Source organism: Equus caballus, chromosome 23 (assembly GCF_041296265.1).
Source record: "Equus caballus isolate H_3958 breed thoroughbred chromosome 23, TB-T2T, whole genome shotgun sequence".
Classification (NCBI taxonomy): Eukaryota; Metazoa; Chordata; class Mammalia; order Perissodactyla; family Equidae; genus Equus; species Equus caballus.
The window spans coordinates 57,968,915-57,985,673 of NC_091706.1; the positions used below are offsets into that span (position 1 = coordinate 57,968,915).

At 37.9% G+C, this 16,759-nt stretch overlaps 1 protein-coding gene across 1 annotated transcript in view; it reads right to left on the reverse strand.

Moving 5' to 3' along the window:
- Nucleotides 1-16,759, reverse strand: part of PLAA (phospholipase A2 activating protein) — a 38,764-nt gene that overhangs the window by 9,263 nt on the left and 12,742 nt on the right. Inside the window, exons 3-10 of the mRNA XM_001498176.7 lie at nt 13,189-13,289; nt 12,985-13,105; nt 10,984-11,151; nt 10,381-10,516; nt 8,069-8,238; nt 4,524-4,681; nt 3,625-3,844; nt 939-1,010 (exon numbers count right to left, since the gene is read on the reverse strand). Coding sequence (XP_001498226.3) covers nt 939-1,010; nt 3,625-3,844; nt 4,524-4,681; nt 8,069-8,238; nt 10,381-10,516; nt 10,984-11,151; nt 12,985-13,105; nt 13,189-13,289 — 1,146 coding nt within the window. The remainder of the gene's footprint in view (nt 1-938; nt 1,011-3,624; nt 3,845-4,523; nt 4,682-8,068; nt 8,239-10,380; nt 10,517-10,983; nt 11,152-12,984; nt 13,106-13,188; nt 13,290-16,759) is intronic.

Genomic DNA, 16,759 nt, shown 5'->3' on the forward strand with positions numbered 1-16,759 from the left:
GTTGTGTGTTGGTCCAATCTATGGTTTAGAGAGGACTATACGTTGTCACTTTAAGTAATCACAGTACTAAGTCTGCAATGTCAATGGATACCATAAACGCTACAGGTCTCTTCCCAAATTTGGTTTATTGTCCAGGAACTCTGGCTGAAGATCCAAGAAGAGCATCCTAATATATATCAAAACCTATTCTGAAAACAAGAGACTTCTTCAGCTGCATTAAAGTCCAAATCAGACAATCTTTTTCCAGTAGTGTTGACACTGAAGCACGCATACTTTGGCAAATAAAGTCACTTTGAAGAGACACACCAACACTTCCAGGGCTTCATGAAGGCCATTAATAACTGAGATTAAGCAGACTAATCCTGAGTAGCTGGGTGAACTGGCTCCTTCCATGCTAAGGCAAAATATGCCTGGGCAGACTTCTTGACTGCACTGCTCCATCCAGTATCACGGACTCACATGGCTCCTTCTCTGCTCGTGATCGGGGGCTGCTCGCCACTGACAGCACTCATGCTGTGTCTTGGTTGGTGGGTTCCCCTATTATCCAATTTCACAGATAAAAAAAATAGGCTCAGATGGGTTAAATAACTTGCCAACTTCTCACAGCAAGTAAGTAGTAGAGTCAGATTTTAAACCAATGTCTCTCTGACTCTAAAAACTATGCTCTTAATGACTCTGCTACTCCTTGAGGGAAGGACCACTGGAGAAAACGATGAGTTCTAATAATATGCTATGTAAAAGTCATGAGGAAAGCTACAAAAGTACTCCAGGAAAAAGCAAAAATTAGAAGTCAAAAAAAAGGAGATCCATCAAAATTGGAAATATAGATAAGGGAATTATCACAGTTATTGGATGATATCCCCAAAATGTAAAACCATATAATGCAAAATGTTACACATTCACTGCAGAAAGATTTATTAATCAAAACTGCATCCCACCTGTAAAAGGATCTGCCGCAGGCAGCGTATTAGAAGATCCTGATGAAGAGCCTGGAACATACCGACCACCACCTGTACATGCAAACAAAGGAAAAGCTGAAGTGTGTGAAAGTCTGGAGTTTCATATACAGCACAATGCTTACATTAGAAGAATCTAAGCTTGGAGAAAAACAGGAGTGGAAGGCTGTCACATGCTAGAATAACAGGAATTACAGTCAGATGTCTATTTTGTGTGTGCGTGTGAGGAAGCTTGGCCCTGACCTAACATCTGCTGCCAACCATCCTCTTTTTGCTTGAGGAAAACTGTTGCAGAGCTGATATCTGTACCAATCTTCCTCTATTTTATGTGAGATGCCGCCACAGTGTGGCCTGATGAGTGGTGCTAGGTCCATGCCCAGGATTCAAACCCACAAACCCTGGGCTGCCAAAACAGAGCACACGACTTAACCACAACACCACTGGGCTGGCCCCAGAAGTCTTATAGTTGGAAAAACTAGTAAGAAACTAAAATTTCAGTGGTTCTCCAAGTTTTTTTTCTTAACTTTAATACTTTATTGTATCTTAGTCCCTGCACTTAAATAGTAAAATAACTCAATATCAAATATAAAAACAGAAATTGCAGGTGGTCTCTGACCTGAAATAATATACACATACAGTCAGCTCCTGTTCCTGTTCCTATACAAATTCACTAAAATTCCTGCTGTTGCTGTTGCTATCAAAACCACAGGCATCAAATGTTAATCTTTCAGAGAACCCCTGGACTCATTAACTCGTGTCAAACAGCGCATTCAGTCTGGGGATCCAACAGGGAACAAGATTGCTTGTATCTGCTGAAGCTCACAGCCTACTAGAGAAGAGAATTACAAAGGGGATGCCCGCTACAAAGGAAATGGATTCCCACATATACGTTTACCAATGTGTGGTGTGTGTGTATATATGTTGTTAGTACCTCAGGGAAATAATCAGAGGCATCTGCAAAAAGATATATGTAAGGATGCTTATAAAGTCAGAATATCAGAAGAGCAAAAAAAAAAAAAAAAAGCCAAACAGTTGTTAGATTTCCAGACGGAGCCAGCTGCTTTAATATCTGTCCTCCATCTCACAAAATAGCTTACACAGTACTGTACTCATGTGTTCATTCTTTTGTACTATAGTCTGAAATTCAAGTAACAGAAATATCCAGGTAATAAACATCTCATTTTTTTCATTTTTCTGTCAAGTGCAACTACTGGGAGGGTCACATCGTTTATAGTTCAGTGGTGAGTCAGTCTGATAATTCTGTTTACAAGTCAACATGCAGATGAGACTAGATTTATTATGTGAAGAGGCAATGGAATTTTGAACTAGAGGAAGAGGAGATAATTGGGAGCACGAAGTATCTACAAGAGAATAAGGAAAATGAGGACTCGTACACGAAAAATGGAGTTAGAAATAACAGCAGGAAACCATTAACAATAAAGTGCCAATTTCAAAATTGTATTTAGAGCTGGCCCTGTACCTAAGAAAAGAGGAAGCATTTTATTTCCTCTTGTACCACAGCCTCAGTTCCCAGGACCCAGAACTCAGGCTAATGCTACTAGAATTATAATCCATTTCCAAGGAGCCAGGACTCAGACTAGCACCACTAGACTTATAATTCATGAACTGGCATGAGAACCTTATCCCATTTACAACATTTCAGACACTGTACACTATGTTACAAACAGCTGACTGAGCTAATTACAAACATATAAAATGAACATGTAGAATATAAATCACATACAAATTAAAACTATCCACAATTCAGTCTTAGATTTGATGTACAATTAACCAATTGAGCCTCATGTGAAAACAAAATTTCTGTTTACTAAAATTTCACCAAAAAATATATTATCTATATATATATTTTTTTTTTTTTTGAGGAAGATTGGCCCTGAGCTAACATCTGCTGCCAATCCTCCTCTTTTTGGTGAGGAAGCCTGGCCCTGAGCTAACATCCGGGTCCGTCTTCCTCTACTTTTTTTTTTTTTAAAAGATTTTATTTTTTTCCTTTTTCTCCCCAAAACCTCCCGGTACATAGTTGTTATATATTCTTTGTTGTGGGTCCTTCTAGTTGTGGCATGTGGAACGCTGCCTCAGCGTGGTTTGATGAGCAGTGACATGTCCACGCCCAGGATTCGAACCAACAAAACACTGGGCTGCCTGCAGTGGAGTGCATGAACTTAACCACTCGGCCACGGGGCCAGACCCATTCCTCTACTTTCTACGTGGGACGCCTGCCACAGCATGGCTTGACAAGTGGTGCCATGTCTGCACCCAGGATTGGAACCAGTGAACCCTGGGCTGCCAAAGCAGAACGTGCAAACTTAGCTGCTACACCACCAGGCCAGCCCCTAAATATAGATTTTTAAAAGAAGCAACTATATAAAGGAATTTACAAGTTTCTTTTCCTTTTAAACAAATGAATTAAAATTTCTTCATTTAGTTTACAGTGTGGCTGTATTTTTGAAAGAGAACAATTTACAATTGTTTCTACAAATACAGAATTACTATATGTGAGGCTTAAAAATATGAATGTGAAGTAAAAATCTGTTGTAGATCTTGGCTTTTATTTAAACAGCAATCATAATGGGTATTTAAACACATGAACAAAAAAGAAAATCAACACTGATGGAAGTTCGTAAGACTTAACACAAGCCTAACTTACCTGTAAATGGATCAGAAAAACTGGTGTTCCCAAGCCCCAGCATTTGACCTTTCGTATTATCAATAATAAATTTAGCCACTTGATCCAAAAACATGGGATTCAAATCATTCTTCTGCAAGAAGTTGTATGCAGCTAACCAGGGATCATCAGTGATGTTATATGGCAATTTATATGATGGTCCACCTTCATTGACATCAATTGAGAAAACATAATCAAATTCCTTTAATTGGAATATAAGAAGGAGATAAATGATTACTAACTTATCTGTTCATATATATTAGTGGCATATATAACACAAATGTTATGTGTTCTTTATTTTAATAATTATAGTACTTAAACTTTCTCCAAAACGCAATGCTAAAATCTTTCGCTTGGCACATAACAGCAAGCACCTCTATGTGCTGCAAGATTAGTATTTCACTGGGAGTGAAGGTGGGGGACGGATTACGACTACGTATTAATTCTAAGGCCAAAGGTGCGTTTCCAGTTGGTTGATCTCAAGGCCACAAGTATTAGCTATTACCATGCTCCACTCATCAAAACATGCTGGCATTATAAGCACTGCCCTGCAGGGTCCTCATGCCATGTCAAGTTAAATACGGTTGGGCATGAAGCATTGGACGAAAGGTGGCACAGAAGCTCCTAATCCAAAATGGTTGGGAACAGCTTACGTATGGAAACTACTAATCTGTTTATCAAATGCAGTTCTCTCTACATAAAAACAGAGTTTTAAAAAAATCTATTACAAGACAGGAAAAAGAGAAAATTTCCCATAGAAACATATTTTAAAAGGTCAAAACACCAAAGAGAATTTTATAGCATGGGGAAAAGGGAAAAGAAAATCTTAATTTGTCTAATGCTTGAAGATAATGGTAATCAGAAAGTAGAAGTCCACATACTTTCCCTTCATATAAAACTTTTCCAGATGTTTGCTGAGTAGCACCAGATGAGCCAACAACATCACCAATTTTTATCCACCTTCCTTCACTGACACTCCACTGATAGGCTTCGACTTTCTCCCCATCTCTGATTAGACGAGTCTGTCCTTCTCTAGTACCTTAAAACAAAAATTTTAAGAATCAAAGGTAGAATGCAAAGAAAAATTCAGAAACATTTAGATAGAAAATTTTTAACATTAAAATTTATACATAAAAGATAATATGTATTTTGGTTTAATAGAAAATTTTATTTAAAAAAAGATTTTAAAATGTAATTCTACTGGAAAGTGACCAAAAAGGTAATGATAGTTAAAAGGAAACTTTATTAAAGGAATGTTAAAAAAAAATGTGATTTTTCTAGAAAGTAGCTGGCCCATTGAAAATAAAACAAGTTTTATTACTCAGTATCTTCTGACAACACTTTCATTTCAGTAAATCACTCTCCACTCTTCTTGCTGATCAGGCCAAAAAGTGTCGAAGGGTCTGATTCCTCTTTCTCTCAACCCCACAGTGAAACCTTCAGCAAATTCTCTCAGCTCTATCTTTAAAATATATCTAGAAAAGTACTTCTCACCATCTCCGTAGCTACCCACTGGTACCCTATCATTTCTCAGCCAGACTGATTCAATGGCCTCCTACTCCTGCCCTGGGAGTCCCAGTCTATACTCGACCTGGCAACCACAGAAATTCTTTCACAAGTTTAAGGAGCTCCTGACACTCCTATGCCATAGACCTTTCAATGACTTCCCATCACACTGTCGGTTAAAGCCTAAGTGCTTGAGCGGCGTACAAGGCCAGACAGAATCTGCCCCCACCATCCCCTCTGACCCCATCTTCCACTACTCCTCCCTCATCTCATCACCCTCCGTCAGCCACAGAGTCCGCACTGGCTGTTTATTCTGCCTATGACTCTCTCACACAGACGCTGGCAAGATTTGCTCCCTTGCCTCCTTAAGGACCTTACTTGAACGTTACACTCCCAGCAAGGCCTTCAGTGGCAGAGACAGCTAGCGGTCCTTCAGAGACTCATGCTCCTCTTCCACAGGGTAGCACCGTAGCTGTCTAGTGACACTACTCAGCCCCCTTGCATCTGCCAGTCCCTAGCTGTCACACACTGAGTAATGGTCAGTGGAATCTGGGTGAGTGTGATACAGGCCAGTTCTAGGCCTGGTCCATCACCTTCTACTCTAGTCTCTCTTACCCTGTCTGGTGGCTGGATGTCTATACTCGAGGTGATCTTGGAAGCCACATGTCGAAGATGGTGGTTTCCAACAGCCTGGGTCCCTGAATGAGCGTGAGGAGCAAAATTACTCTACAAACATGCTCCAGAATATCCTGCCGGCAATTGAACTTTAAATGGGCAACAAATAAACTTCTCTTGAGTGAAGTCACTGAGATTTTGGGGTTATCTGTGATGGGAGCTAGTGCTATCATTATACATTCCCTGACAGTTGTATTTAAGATTATACAACAGCCCCAACCCTGCTTTATTTTTCCCATAGGACTTAGCATCATCTTACATACTTACACGTCCCTTTGGCTATCTGTTGCTTTCCCTAGAGCTTAGAATAATGCCTGGCACACATTAGGTACTTGGTAAATATTTACTGAATGTATATATATAGTGATGAAAAGACTACATTTTTGTAAAAAACTGTAAGAATGTTAAAAACAGGATATAATGCAGCAGTTCTCAAACTTTTAGTTTCAAGATCTCTTTACAGTCACAAAGTTATTCAGAAGAACAAAGAGCTTTTTCTTATGTGGGTTATATCAATTGATTTATGGGATTTGATATTTAAAATGAGAAGAGTAAAAAATGTATTTACTTCATGAAAAACAATAGATCTATTACATATTGAATAATAGTTTAATGAAAAATAAAATGTATTTTTAGAAATTTAGTGACAAGACTGTCATTGGTTTAGATTTTTGTAAATCTCTTTACTTCCTCTCTTACTAGAAGACAGCTGGACTATCATATCTGCCTCTGCATTCAATCTGTAGTTTTGGTGGAAGCATATGAAGAAAATCCAGCCTCACACAGATAGTACAGTTGAAAAAGAGAGGACTAGTTTAATAGCCTTTTCAGAAAAATGTGGAAAATCAACAAGCAGTAGGTCCTTGAAGTTTACAAGATAGAATCTGAAACCATACCAATGAATTTTTCATGCTCTATTACACTAAAATCTATTGGTCTATCTTACACTTTGAATGACTCTTTTATCCACGAACTTGTCATTTGGAAAATACTGGTTCACTGAGATATCCAGATCTTCCACGTTTATACATTTTATTATTCAACATCAAAAAATCCCATTTGTTAATATTACCACTGGTATCATTAGAACAGTCTTCTAAGTACTGGGAAACTGTCAAGCTCCTGGTGGCAGATCAAAATTTCCCAAAATTTCAATTTTCACTTGAAAGTTTGAATTTTACCTTTGGCAACAAATGCCGTCAGATGTTTTCCTTAAAGTGACATGTTCACTTTGTTCATTTTCAAAACATGTAAGCCAAATACCAGCCTAAATGACCATAGTTAGTGGTTCTTTGAAATAAAAGTGGCATTCCATGAAAAAAGGGAACAGTTCAGCCGGCAACTCAAATGACTGCACAACACCGATCCCTGAGACACCATGGTACTTTGGTACACTTTATGGGTACTTTACATTGTCATCCAGAATATTAAAAAAGACATGTAATAAAAGGGTCAAGAGGTAATAAAATTAACCTTAATGCTTCATCAAGGACATTCTTAAGGGCAGATGGCATTTTTTTTTTTTACTATGACTGTATGCCAATGAGGAACACAAGGACCACCAGAGTATGTGGGGCCACTGCCTTGATTTGTATATTCAGGAGCCAGCAGTTTTACCCATCGGTGCTTTTGTACATAAGCGCAAATGTTAACACAGTGTAAAGTCAAGTAACATCTTAGTATTGTAAAGCTAGTTTTGACCTTATGGACACCCTGAAAGGATCACAGAATTCTCAGGGGTCCACAGACCAAGTTCTGAGAAATGCTGATACAATGGATCAGGGACATATCCAACCCCAGACTCACGTGAGACAGCTGCTGTCCTCTGATTTCAAATTCAAATGATCCCCAACTCACCAAGAAGACATTGCTTTCTTTAAACTCACTTTTATTTTGAGTCTGCATAATTTCTCTCAGGGAATCCAATCAACCAAAAAGTATTAAATGAGTGACTTTTGAGTACCTATATATGAGCTAACACTGGGAAATTTACTTAAAAAATCAAAAACAAGATTTCTATTTATGGGGAGCTTAGGTCAAAGTCTTTAAAACTGTGTGTGAGAGGGGAGAACATGGTTTCTCATAGTGGTTATACGCAATGGTAAAAATTCTCAAAAATCAGTATCTGGCAATGAGAATAGCACTGAATGACTAGCAAAACAAGCGTTTTTTTCTTATTACCCTAGTTATTCCAAAAGTCAAATATGGTAGCATCTTTTACTACTAGACACACTAAAATATTTACCAGGTTCATTCAGATGCTCCCTCCCAGGAAGCTGCTCGGCATTGATGTCCCCTAAATCACCAGTTTTGGAGTCAATGGTTGCCTGAGAGAGTTCTTTCTCAAAAGCCTTGATTTCCTCAGCACTTGCTGTCCGATCTTCTGATTCTGTAAACACTCTAATAATGCCATCACTACAAGGGAAAACAAACTGATTTTACGTCATTGTCAGTGTATTAACATTATCATACCTGAATGATGCAAAACAAAAATCATCTGTTATCTGTGAATAGGAGAAACACTACCATGTATTTATTACTGGGTGCAGCACTATGCTGACTTCAGCACATGCCACCCTTTACTTTCTAAAGCAACGTACAGAGTGGAAAAAGACTATTTAAAGGAAAAGTTAATGACAAAGGACAGAGAAATAAATATTAAACACAATTTCCAACTCCAAGTGAAATATTTAACCTCATAAAAATCTAGAGATACAGTGTACACTTTTAAAGTCAATATTACGTATGGTAATTAAGAAGGTATGAAGAAGGGTAGTGGGCTGGTTTACTTTATAAAGAGCTTGAATACCCAACAGAAGTCTTAGAAAACAGCAGAATGTTGAATATGTGTTCATTAGGGAAACACGGAGTCTGTCTTCACTATGCTATCAACTACCAACGTAACCCCAATCAAGAGAAAAACGGCCTCGCCTTTGCACGAGATGGCAGTCCTCAACCTCTGTCCTCAGCAGAATGAGTTCATCTCCACGATTTCTCTCCTAACTTCTGGGGTAGGGAAGGCAAGTTAGCTGCTTTCAACTTACTAATCCCACCCAGTTCTACAGAAAAGTTTGTTTCTTACTCAACCTTCCACCAACATCAATTTCACCTTTCAATTTATTTTCTTCAACTTTAAATATACTTGGGGGAAAAAAACTAAACCAACCAATCAACCCCCAGCCCAGCTGAAACGTAAAACATCTCCACTTTACTGGACCCTCTTTTTCTTGCCTTCAACACCAGAGGAGTGTATAATGCTTTCTTTCACCCATTTCCTCAAACAACTCTTTATCTGTCTCCTCTTATTTAACTTTCTATAATTTTCTACCCAAATGTGACATCAAAAAAATCACTAAAAACATCCTTCAACCAAATCCAAAAGCTTGTCTAACTTTCCATTCTTTAACCCCTCACGTACTTGACAGTGACCATAATCTCCCTCGCAAATCTCCTTCTTCATCTCTGAACGTCAACATCTGGATTCCTTTTTCTGTTTAGCCTACGGGCTTCCCTTTCTCTACCCACGGTACATCACAAGATTCGGTCCTTAGTTTTCTGTTCCACCTCCTCTGTTTCTTCCCTCAGAGAAAGGTGTTCTATCGCCTGACTTTGGCAGTTCTGTGCTAATCTTTATCTTCAGTCTCAGTTGTTACAGCTGGCTCCAGTCCACTATGGTCCACTGGCACGAGTGTGGCTCATCAACCCTCAGACGTCAGGAAGCCTAAAACCCAAGTCTTCACCTTCTGCATTAAACCAATTCTACCACTTCCCATTTTTATTAATGCAGACTTCCAATCACCAAGTCTGAAGCTTCATTGTTTTCTTTCATCCCCTTTCTGATCATTTCCTCTGCATTATTTCATTTCTCCGTCTCTCATCCATCAGCATTTTGGGGCTAGTATTTCATAACTTTACATTCCACTATTGCAACTGCTTTCTAAATTGCTTTCCTGTCCACTGTCACCACTAGTTAAATCCAACATACATATTTAATAATTCACAAGCTCTGCTTTAACCATATTACTTCTTGCTCAAGAGCTACACCCTTTAATACCAAGTACTGAATCTAAAAAATGCCTGGCATTCTAGGGTCTCCATAATTAAGCCCCTTGCCTAATATCCACTATTCCCCAGCATTAGTCTCCACCATTTTCCTTCACCTCCTATACATGTCACTTTCATTCCATGCCACATCTTTACTTACACTGTTTCTTTTGATAGATATTCTCATTTCCCTTCTTACTGATTATCTTTCAAAATCCAATTCAAATTTCTTCTTCTCCAGAAAGTTTTCCCACACTAATCTCTACCTTCTCTAACTTCTTTTGCATTCAATGTTGTGACTACACAGCTTGCGGTACACTACTAGTATAATACATCATGTCGCAATAGTGTAAAAGCTGTTACCCTACCACTGTTTTGTCCAGTAACAGTAATAAGCATATGGTCTCCCCAATTCATCTGAAATATTCATGGCTTACCTCTGTGCACTCTAATGTCTACCAAAGGCCTATCTGTAAATGAGCATTATTTATTCATTGACTAGAATATAAATACCTCGCACCAACCACAATGTCACCATTGTCTAGCACACAGCAGCACCATATAGACTGAGCTGGAAGTCGGATTGTTTGAGCACATTCCCCACGTTTCCAGATTCTCAGAGATCTGTCTTCTGCTGTTGTCACAAAATCTAAAATTCATGAATATAGGAAAAATTAGTTTGAACAAATAAAATTAAGTAAATTTATACATACCATCTTTCTAGATAGGCATACTGATTTTTTTTAACCCTAGGGTATTTTTAAATTATAGCTTTAAATTTTCTGTACTTGTCACATACCACATACAACTTCATAAATCATGTTTTTATACATTTCACATCTTACATACTCTACTATACTTTACGCCAATAAATTATACAAAGTCTTTCCTCAGATATCTGAGAACTTTTACAACACAACCATCAAACCTGAACTAATATAAAGAGGATCATACAATTTTATTCTTTAGGAAAAAGATACTTATGAAATAAAGTTACTAAATTATTCGAGTTATAGTTAATAAATTGACGTAAGTCATCAGCCCTCCCCCCTCCACCTCAAGAATGGGAAGGAACAATGCTCCATACAAAATTATAAATACATGGTATAATCTTACCTTTACAATTTGGAAAGACAGATATGCTATAAATATAATTTGTATGCCCGTAATATACTTCAAGACACTCGCCAGTGATTTGCCACCTTCTAATACTAGCATCATTTGCACAGGAAAGAAATTCTGTTTCACTCAAAATTGCCAAACCTCTTACACAGTCTTCATGACCTGTATTAAAAAAAGAAAAATATAAACCAATAAAATGGATCATTTGGTTGATGGTTCTATGTATTTCACAAATACTATAAAACATGTTAGTGAGTAGTAGAAACTGATTTTCAACTTTAAGAAATTAATTTTTTTCTGTAGAAAAGCCTGTTGACCAAAATTTGTATTTTAGGTTTGGCAATTATTTTTTATCATCAGTCTTGGGAAGTTATTTTATATTTGTTGTATCTTCTCCAAATTAGTTCTTAAAACTCTCTAGAAACAGGATTTTAATCTCCACAATTTTCCATTTTTATCTGACAATTCAACTTTTCTTCCTCAATAACAAGAGTAATTCATATCACACACGCTATTCAACTATAACAGAAATATACAACAAAGAGTAAATATGCCCTAAATTTCTCAACATACAATACTGAGATGAATATTTATAAAGCACTAGAGAAAATTAAGAAAAATTAAGATTACAAAAAGGTTCCAACTATTTAAGAGTTTGAAATAAAACCTTCATCAGAGAAAAGTAAACTTTAATATGAAAGAATAGGTTGAGAGAGATTAATTTATCTAAAACCACACAATTAGCAGCAAAGCTAAAGCAAGAATTCAAGTTTCTTGTCTCATAACCCTATCTCTGGATTCAATTAAATGATAACTTCTCCTACCCCTTTGATTCAACAAAAACACAAATATAAAGCCAAACATTGATGCTTTAACAATGGAAACATTTCACAATTTATATAAATGCAGGTATTAAAATAAAATAAACATTAATGATTACTGATTTTTTTGAAAAGGCAAGAATTTACAGAATAAACTTCTTGCAATATGTTCTTAATTATGTAAATGGATATGTAGTATATATATTCCACTTATTAAAAGATATTCAATGTTTTTAAAAACTTCATAAAATTCTATTTCTTTCAATATTAATTGAAGCACTGTAGAAGACATCATTACAATTTTTTTTAAGGACAAAACATTCTCTGAAGCTTGTGATCTAATAAGGTAGATCAGAAGTCCAAACTTTCCCCATGCTCAAGACTTGCTCATTTAGATTAGCTATGACAGATTAATAAACAACTTGATGCATATATTATGTATGGAAACAAACAGAGGGATTCTTAGTTATAACTTATTGTCCATTTTACAACTACAGATAGTTTTATCTGCACAAAAGGACTTCATGCACTATTATCCAGAGTGGTGATCAATTTTTAAGGAGTAAATAAAAGCAAAGAAAAAACGAAAATTCACACCAAAAATGCAATTGCCACAAGAGTAAATCAGCAATACTAATATTAGACAGCAGATGCCTCAGCATAGGAGTTATTTAATAGCTGAAGTTTAAAAAGACTGCCCACCTAAAACCACCTCACAAACGAAGCCTAAAATTTGTCATTATTCAACAATTTACTTCAATATTAATAAAAGCACTTATGTTTTCTTTCATAAACGAAGGTAACATTATTGACCCACCATCAGTGAGGCTTTCTCATGCTTGCAAGTTTCAGGTTGAATTTGTTCAAATGACAATCAAAAACGCAACTGCATAACAAAAATTACATACATATAATACAGAGAAGCAGTTACAAACATTATAGCTGATCAGGTAGCTATTTATTAGTCCACATCTGATCCTTTAATGAGAAGTCTCATTATATCTTTTAAAAAGATATTAAGTATTAACCATGAGAAAAATTACATTCACTCAAATTAAATGGCTCAAATACACTGTTTTCAAATACTACTTTCAAGCTTCTAAACTTTTGAGAAAAAACCATCTAAGCAAATATGAAGCAAGGAGATGATAAAAATTGTCTACTCTGATCTCACCTGAAAAAGTCCTCTCACACCTTCCAGCCTTCCACAGTTTAATAGTCTTGTCTGCTGATCCAGTTAACATCAAGCCCTGTTCAGGTAAGATTTTTACTGCCCATACTGCAGCTGTATGACCCTGTGAGTAAAACGAGTATCAAGCTAAGTTGCCACAGAATCACTATATTTATTATCCAGAACAGTCACACAGAATTATTGTACCTGTAGGGTCATCATGCACTTGTCATTCAGCCAGACCTTAGCAGTGGTGTCCCATGAGCCACTAAGTAATGTCCCAAATTTTCCAGATGAAAGACTACAAACTAAAGGAAAAAAAGACATTAGTTAACACATTTTCATATAGAAAAATGCTTATCCTTGCTAGATAGTAAAGCATTGCAATTTTAAAAACAGTGAAGTGACAGTATCTTAGCCAGTTAAGACTGAACTCAATGGAGATGCAGAAGAGTGCAGTGGTGGCGAGCACAGACTCTGGTGCCAGACTTGCCAGTCGTACCTATGCCTCTCATGAGCTGACCACAGGGATATTATTCAACCTCAAATTCTTCATTTGTAAAATGAGGGAGCAGGATTAAGTGATTGCACAATCCCTTCCAGTTCTAAGAAACCACACAGGAAGATAATGCAAATGATTTTGAAATGCTGTTTATATAAATATTTAGAGTCGCTTTAGTTAAAATGATAAAAAACTGGAGCAGAGCTAAATGTTCAACAGTAATGGAATGGTTAATTACCTGTCTTATCATCTTGATGTAAAGTTATACAGGTTAAGAATTATAAATATGAAAAATTATCTAAAAACATAGAAATAAGGGGCCGGCCCAGTGGCGCAGCAGTTAAGTTCACACGTTCCGTTTCGGCAGCCCTGGTTCGCAGTTTAGATCCCGGGTGCGGACCTACGCACTGTTTGTCAAGCTATGCTGTGGCAGGCGTCCCACATATAAAGCAGAGGAAAACGGGCACAGATGTTAGCTCAGGGCCAGTCTTCCTCAGCAAAAAGAGGAGGATTGGTGGTGGATGTTAGCCCAGCGCTAATCTTCCTCAAAAGAAATAAATAAAAATAAAATTAAAAAAAAAAAACATAGAAATCAAGAGAGTTCTGATTAAAAATGGCAGATTGTTGGGGGCTTGCCCCATGGCCGAGTGGTTAAGTTCACGCACTCCGCTGCAGGTGGCCCAGTGTTTTCGTTGGTTCGAATCCTGGGTGCAGACGTGGCATTGCTCATCAAACCACCCTGAGGCAGCGTCCCACATGCCACAACTAGAAGGACCCACAATGAAGAATATACAACTATGTACCGGGGGGGCTTTGGGGAGAAAAAGGAAAAAAATAAAATATTTAAAAAAACAGGAAAAAAAATGGTAGGTTGTTTGGCCAGCCCGGGGGGGCGGGGGGATGGGGGCGCGCGCAGCGGTTAAGTTCTCACATTCCGCTTCTCAGTGGCCCGGGGTGGGCTGGTTCGGATCCCGAGTGCGGACATGGCACTGCTTGGCAAAAGCCATGCTGTAGTAGGTAGGCGTCCCACATATGAAGTAGAGGAAGATGGGCATGGATGTTCGCTTAGGGCCAGTCTTCCTCAGCAAAAAGAGCAAGATTGGCAGCAGTTAGCTTAGGGCTAATCTTCCTCAAAAAAAATGGTAGATCGTCTACAGTAATGTCATAAGTGGTATTAATCTACAAGGACAAAGAAAACAGAAAACAACATAACTGACTTAACAAAAGGGAGGAGGTTATAATTTAAACACTCACACAGAGGGATTAGAAGCAGAGCAACTGGCCCCACAAAACTATGAGACTCAGTCTCCAGCTACTAGGTTGGAGGTTGACGCTATACAGAGGACTTGAAAAATGAGAAGAGTGATGCAAAGTCTGCACACAACACAGTGCAACACTAGGTGTCTCCTCTCAGCCTACAGTGTCAGGAGATTGACCCCCACCCACTGCGGAGACTAGAGGTGTATTCTCTGGAGGAACTGTGGTAGAGTGTCCAGATCCAGGCCACTAGGCATAATAAAGCGCTGGATAAGGAGCCCTACGAAATGTAAGGGAGAATAGGCAGAATGTCTACATCCTGAAACGTGGTACCAACAGGCCTCTGCTTCCACAACACCAGCAGCCAGGCATAGATCCCCCTCCACCTACGTAAGAGGTGGAGAACTTCTCTAGAGGACTGAAAAATGCTAAAGAACTCTAGATATGGACATTTGAGAGGGTTTCCCGTCTAAAAAGTCAGACTGCCACCAAATCAGCATTGAATGAAGCCCACCAATTACCAAGCTCCATCTATACAAGCCAAACACTTTTCAACCAACTTCTCTGTACCTTCATTTTTTTTTTGGCACCTGAGCTAACAAATGCTGCCAATATTTTTTTTTTCCTGCTTTATCTCCCCAAATCCCCCTGGTACATAGTTGTATATCTTAGTTGCAGGTCTGTACCTTATTGTTAAATATGAGCAGCCAATCTAATACCAACAGCCATTCAATAAAAGTCTCCAACATGAAAGAGAAGAATCAAAACAAACAAAAATAAGGGGGAATGGGTTGGAGGATCCAGAAGAAATAAATCCAATTTTAAGAAGCAGAAAAAATCTTCACTACTATATTATCTGCAAATAGATAAGATACTATATAAAAAGGACTAATGAGAGGACAAGAAAATAAAGCTAAAAATAGAACTGAACTAAAAAAAAATAATAGAACTAGGAAAAAAATAGAAAAAGTCTGCTGAGAGTTAGACCAAAAAGGAAAAGACATGAAAAACAGGAAATAGAAGTTAGAAAATAATTTCAGAGTGTTTAGCATCCAACTAATAGGGATTCCAGAAAGAAATAACGGGAAGGGGGAAGCATGCAAAGAGGACAAAGAAATAGTTCAGGTGATGGACATGAAAATCTAGACTGAATGAAGCCACAAAAGTGCCCAGTGAAAGGCACTTTCAGAAACAGAGGCAAAAATGCATTGTGAAATTTTACAACATCAGAAAGAGAGAAGATTCTAAAAGCTTGGGAGGGGACCAGAAGAGTGTCCCATAGAAAAGACAGTGAATCAGAACAGCATCAAATTCTCAACAACATCATACACTAAAGACAACAGAGCACTGCCTTCACAAATCTGACACTCACTGGTTTTAACACAGGCTTCTATGTCTAGTCAAATTAACAGTCAAATGTAAGGGTAGAATAAAGCCATTTTCTAATACGCAAATATAAAATATATTTACCCCCATGTCACAGCTTTCTTAGGAAGCTGCAACAGCTGTATTACACTAAAATGAAAGAGTAAGTTAAGAACGACATAAATGTGGGATCCAGGAAATAGATCGCCAAAGAAGATTCCAGGGATGACATTAGCCCAGGGAGCATTAATCCAACAGTAGGCTAGCAGGGTGCAAGAGGGAAGTTTACAGGAAAAACATGGAACAGACAAATATTTTAATTGAGTGTGGTAGCCATTAGTGATCTTCATTTAATATTTTCTGCTCTTCACCTCCTAAGCAAAAGGCAAGATTGAACTTTTCCATTTCCTTTGGCTTTAAGCATGCCACATGACTTGTTCTGGCACTGAAAAATGAGCAGAAATAATGCTACTTTCAGGTAGAAGCTTTAAGGACAGGTGCACAGTTAAGCCCTGCTTCCTCTCCACTGTCTGTGAAAGCACATGTTGAGATGAAACCTCGGTCATCCCAGATCATGAGTGATTACAAGGAGCAGAGGCCACTGCTGCACTGGATCTGAAAAACGCAAAGCAAATTACTGGGTTAAGCCACTGA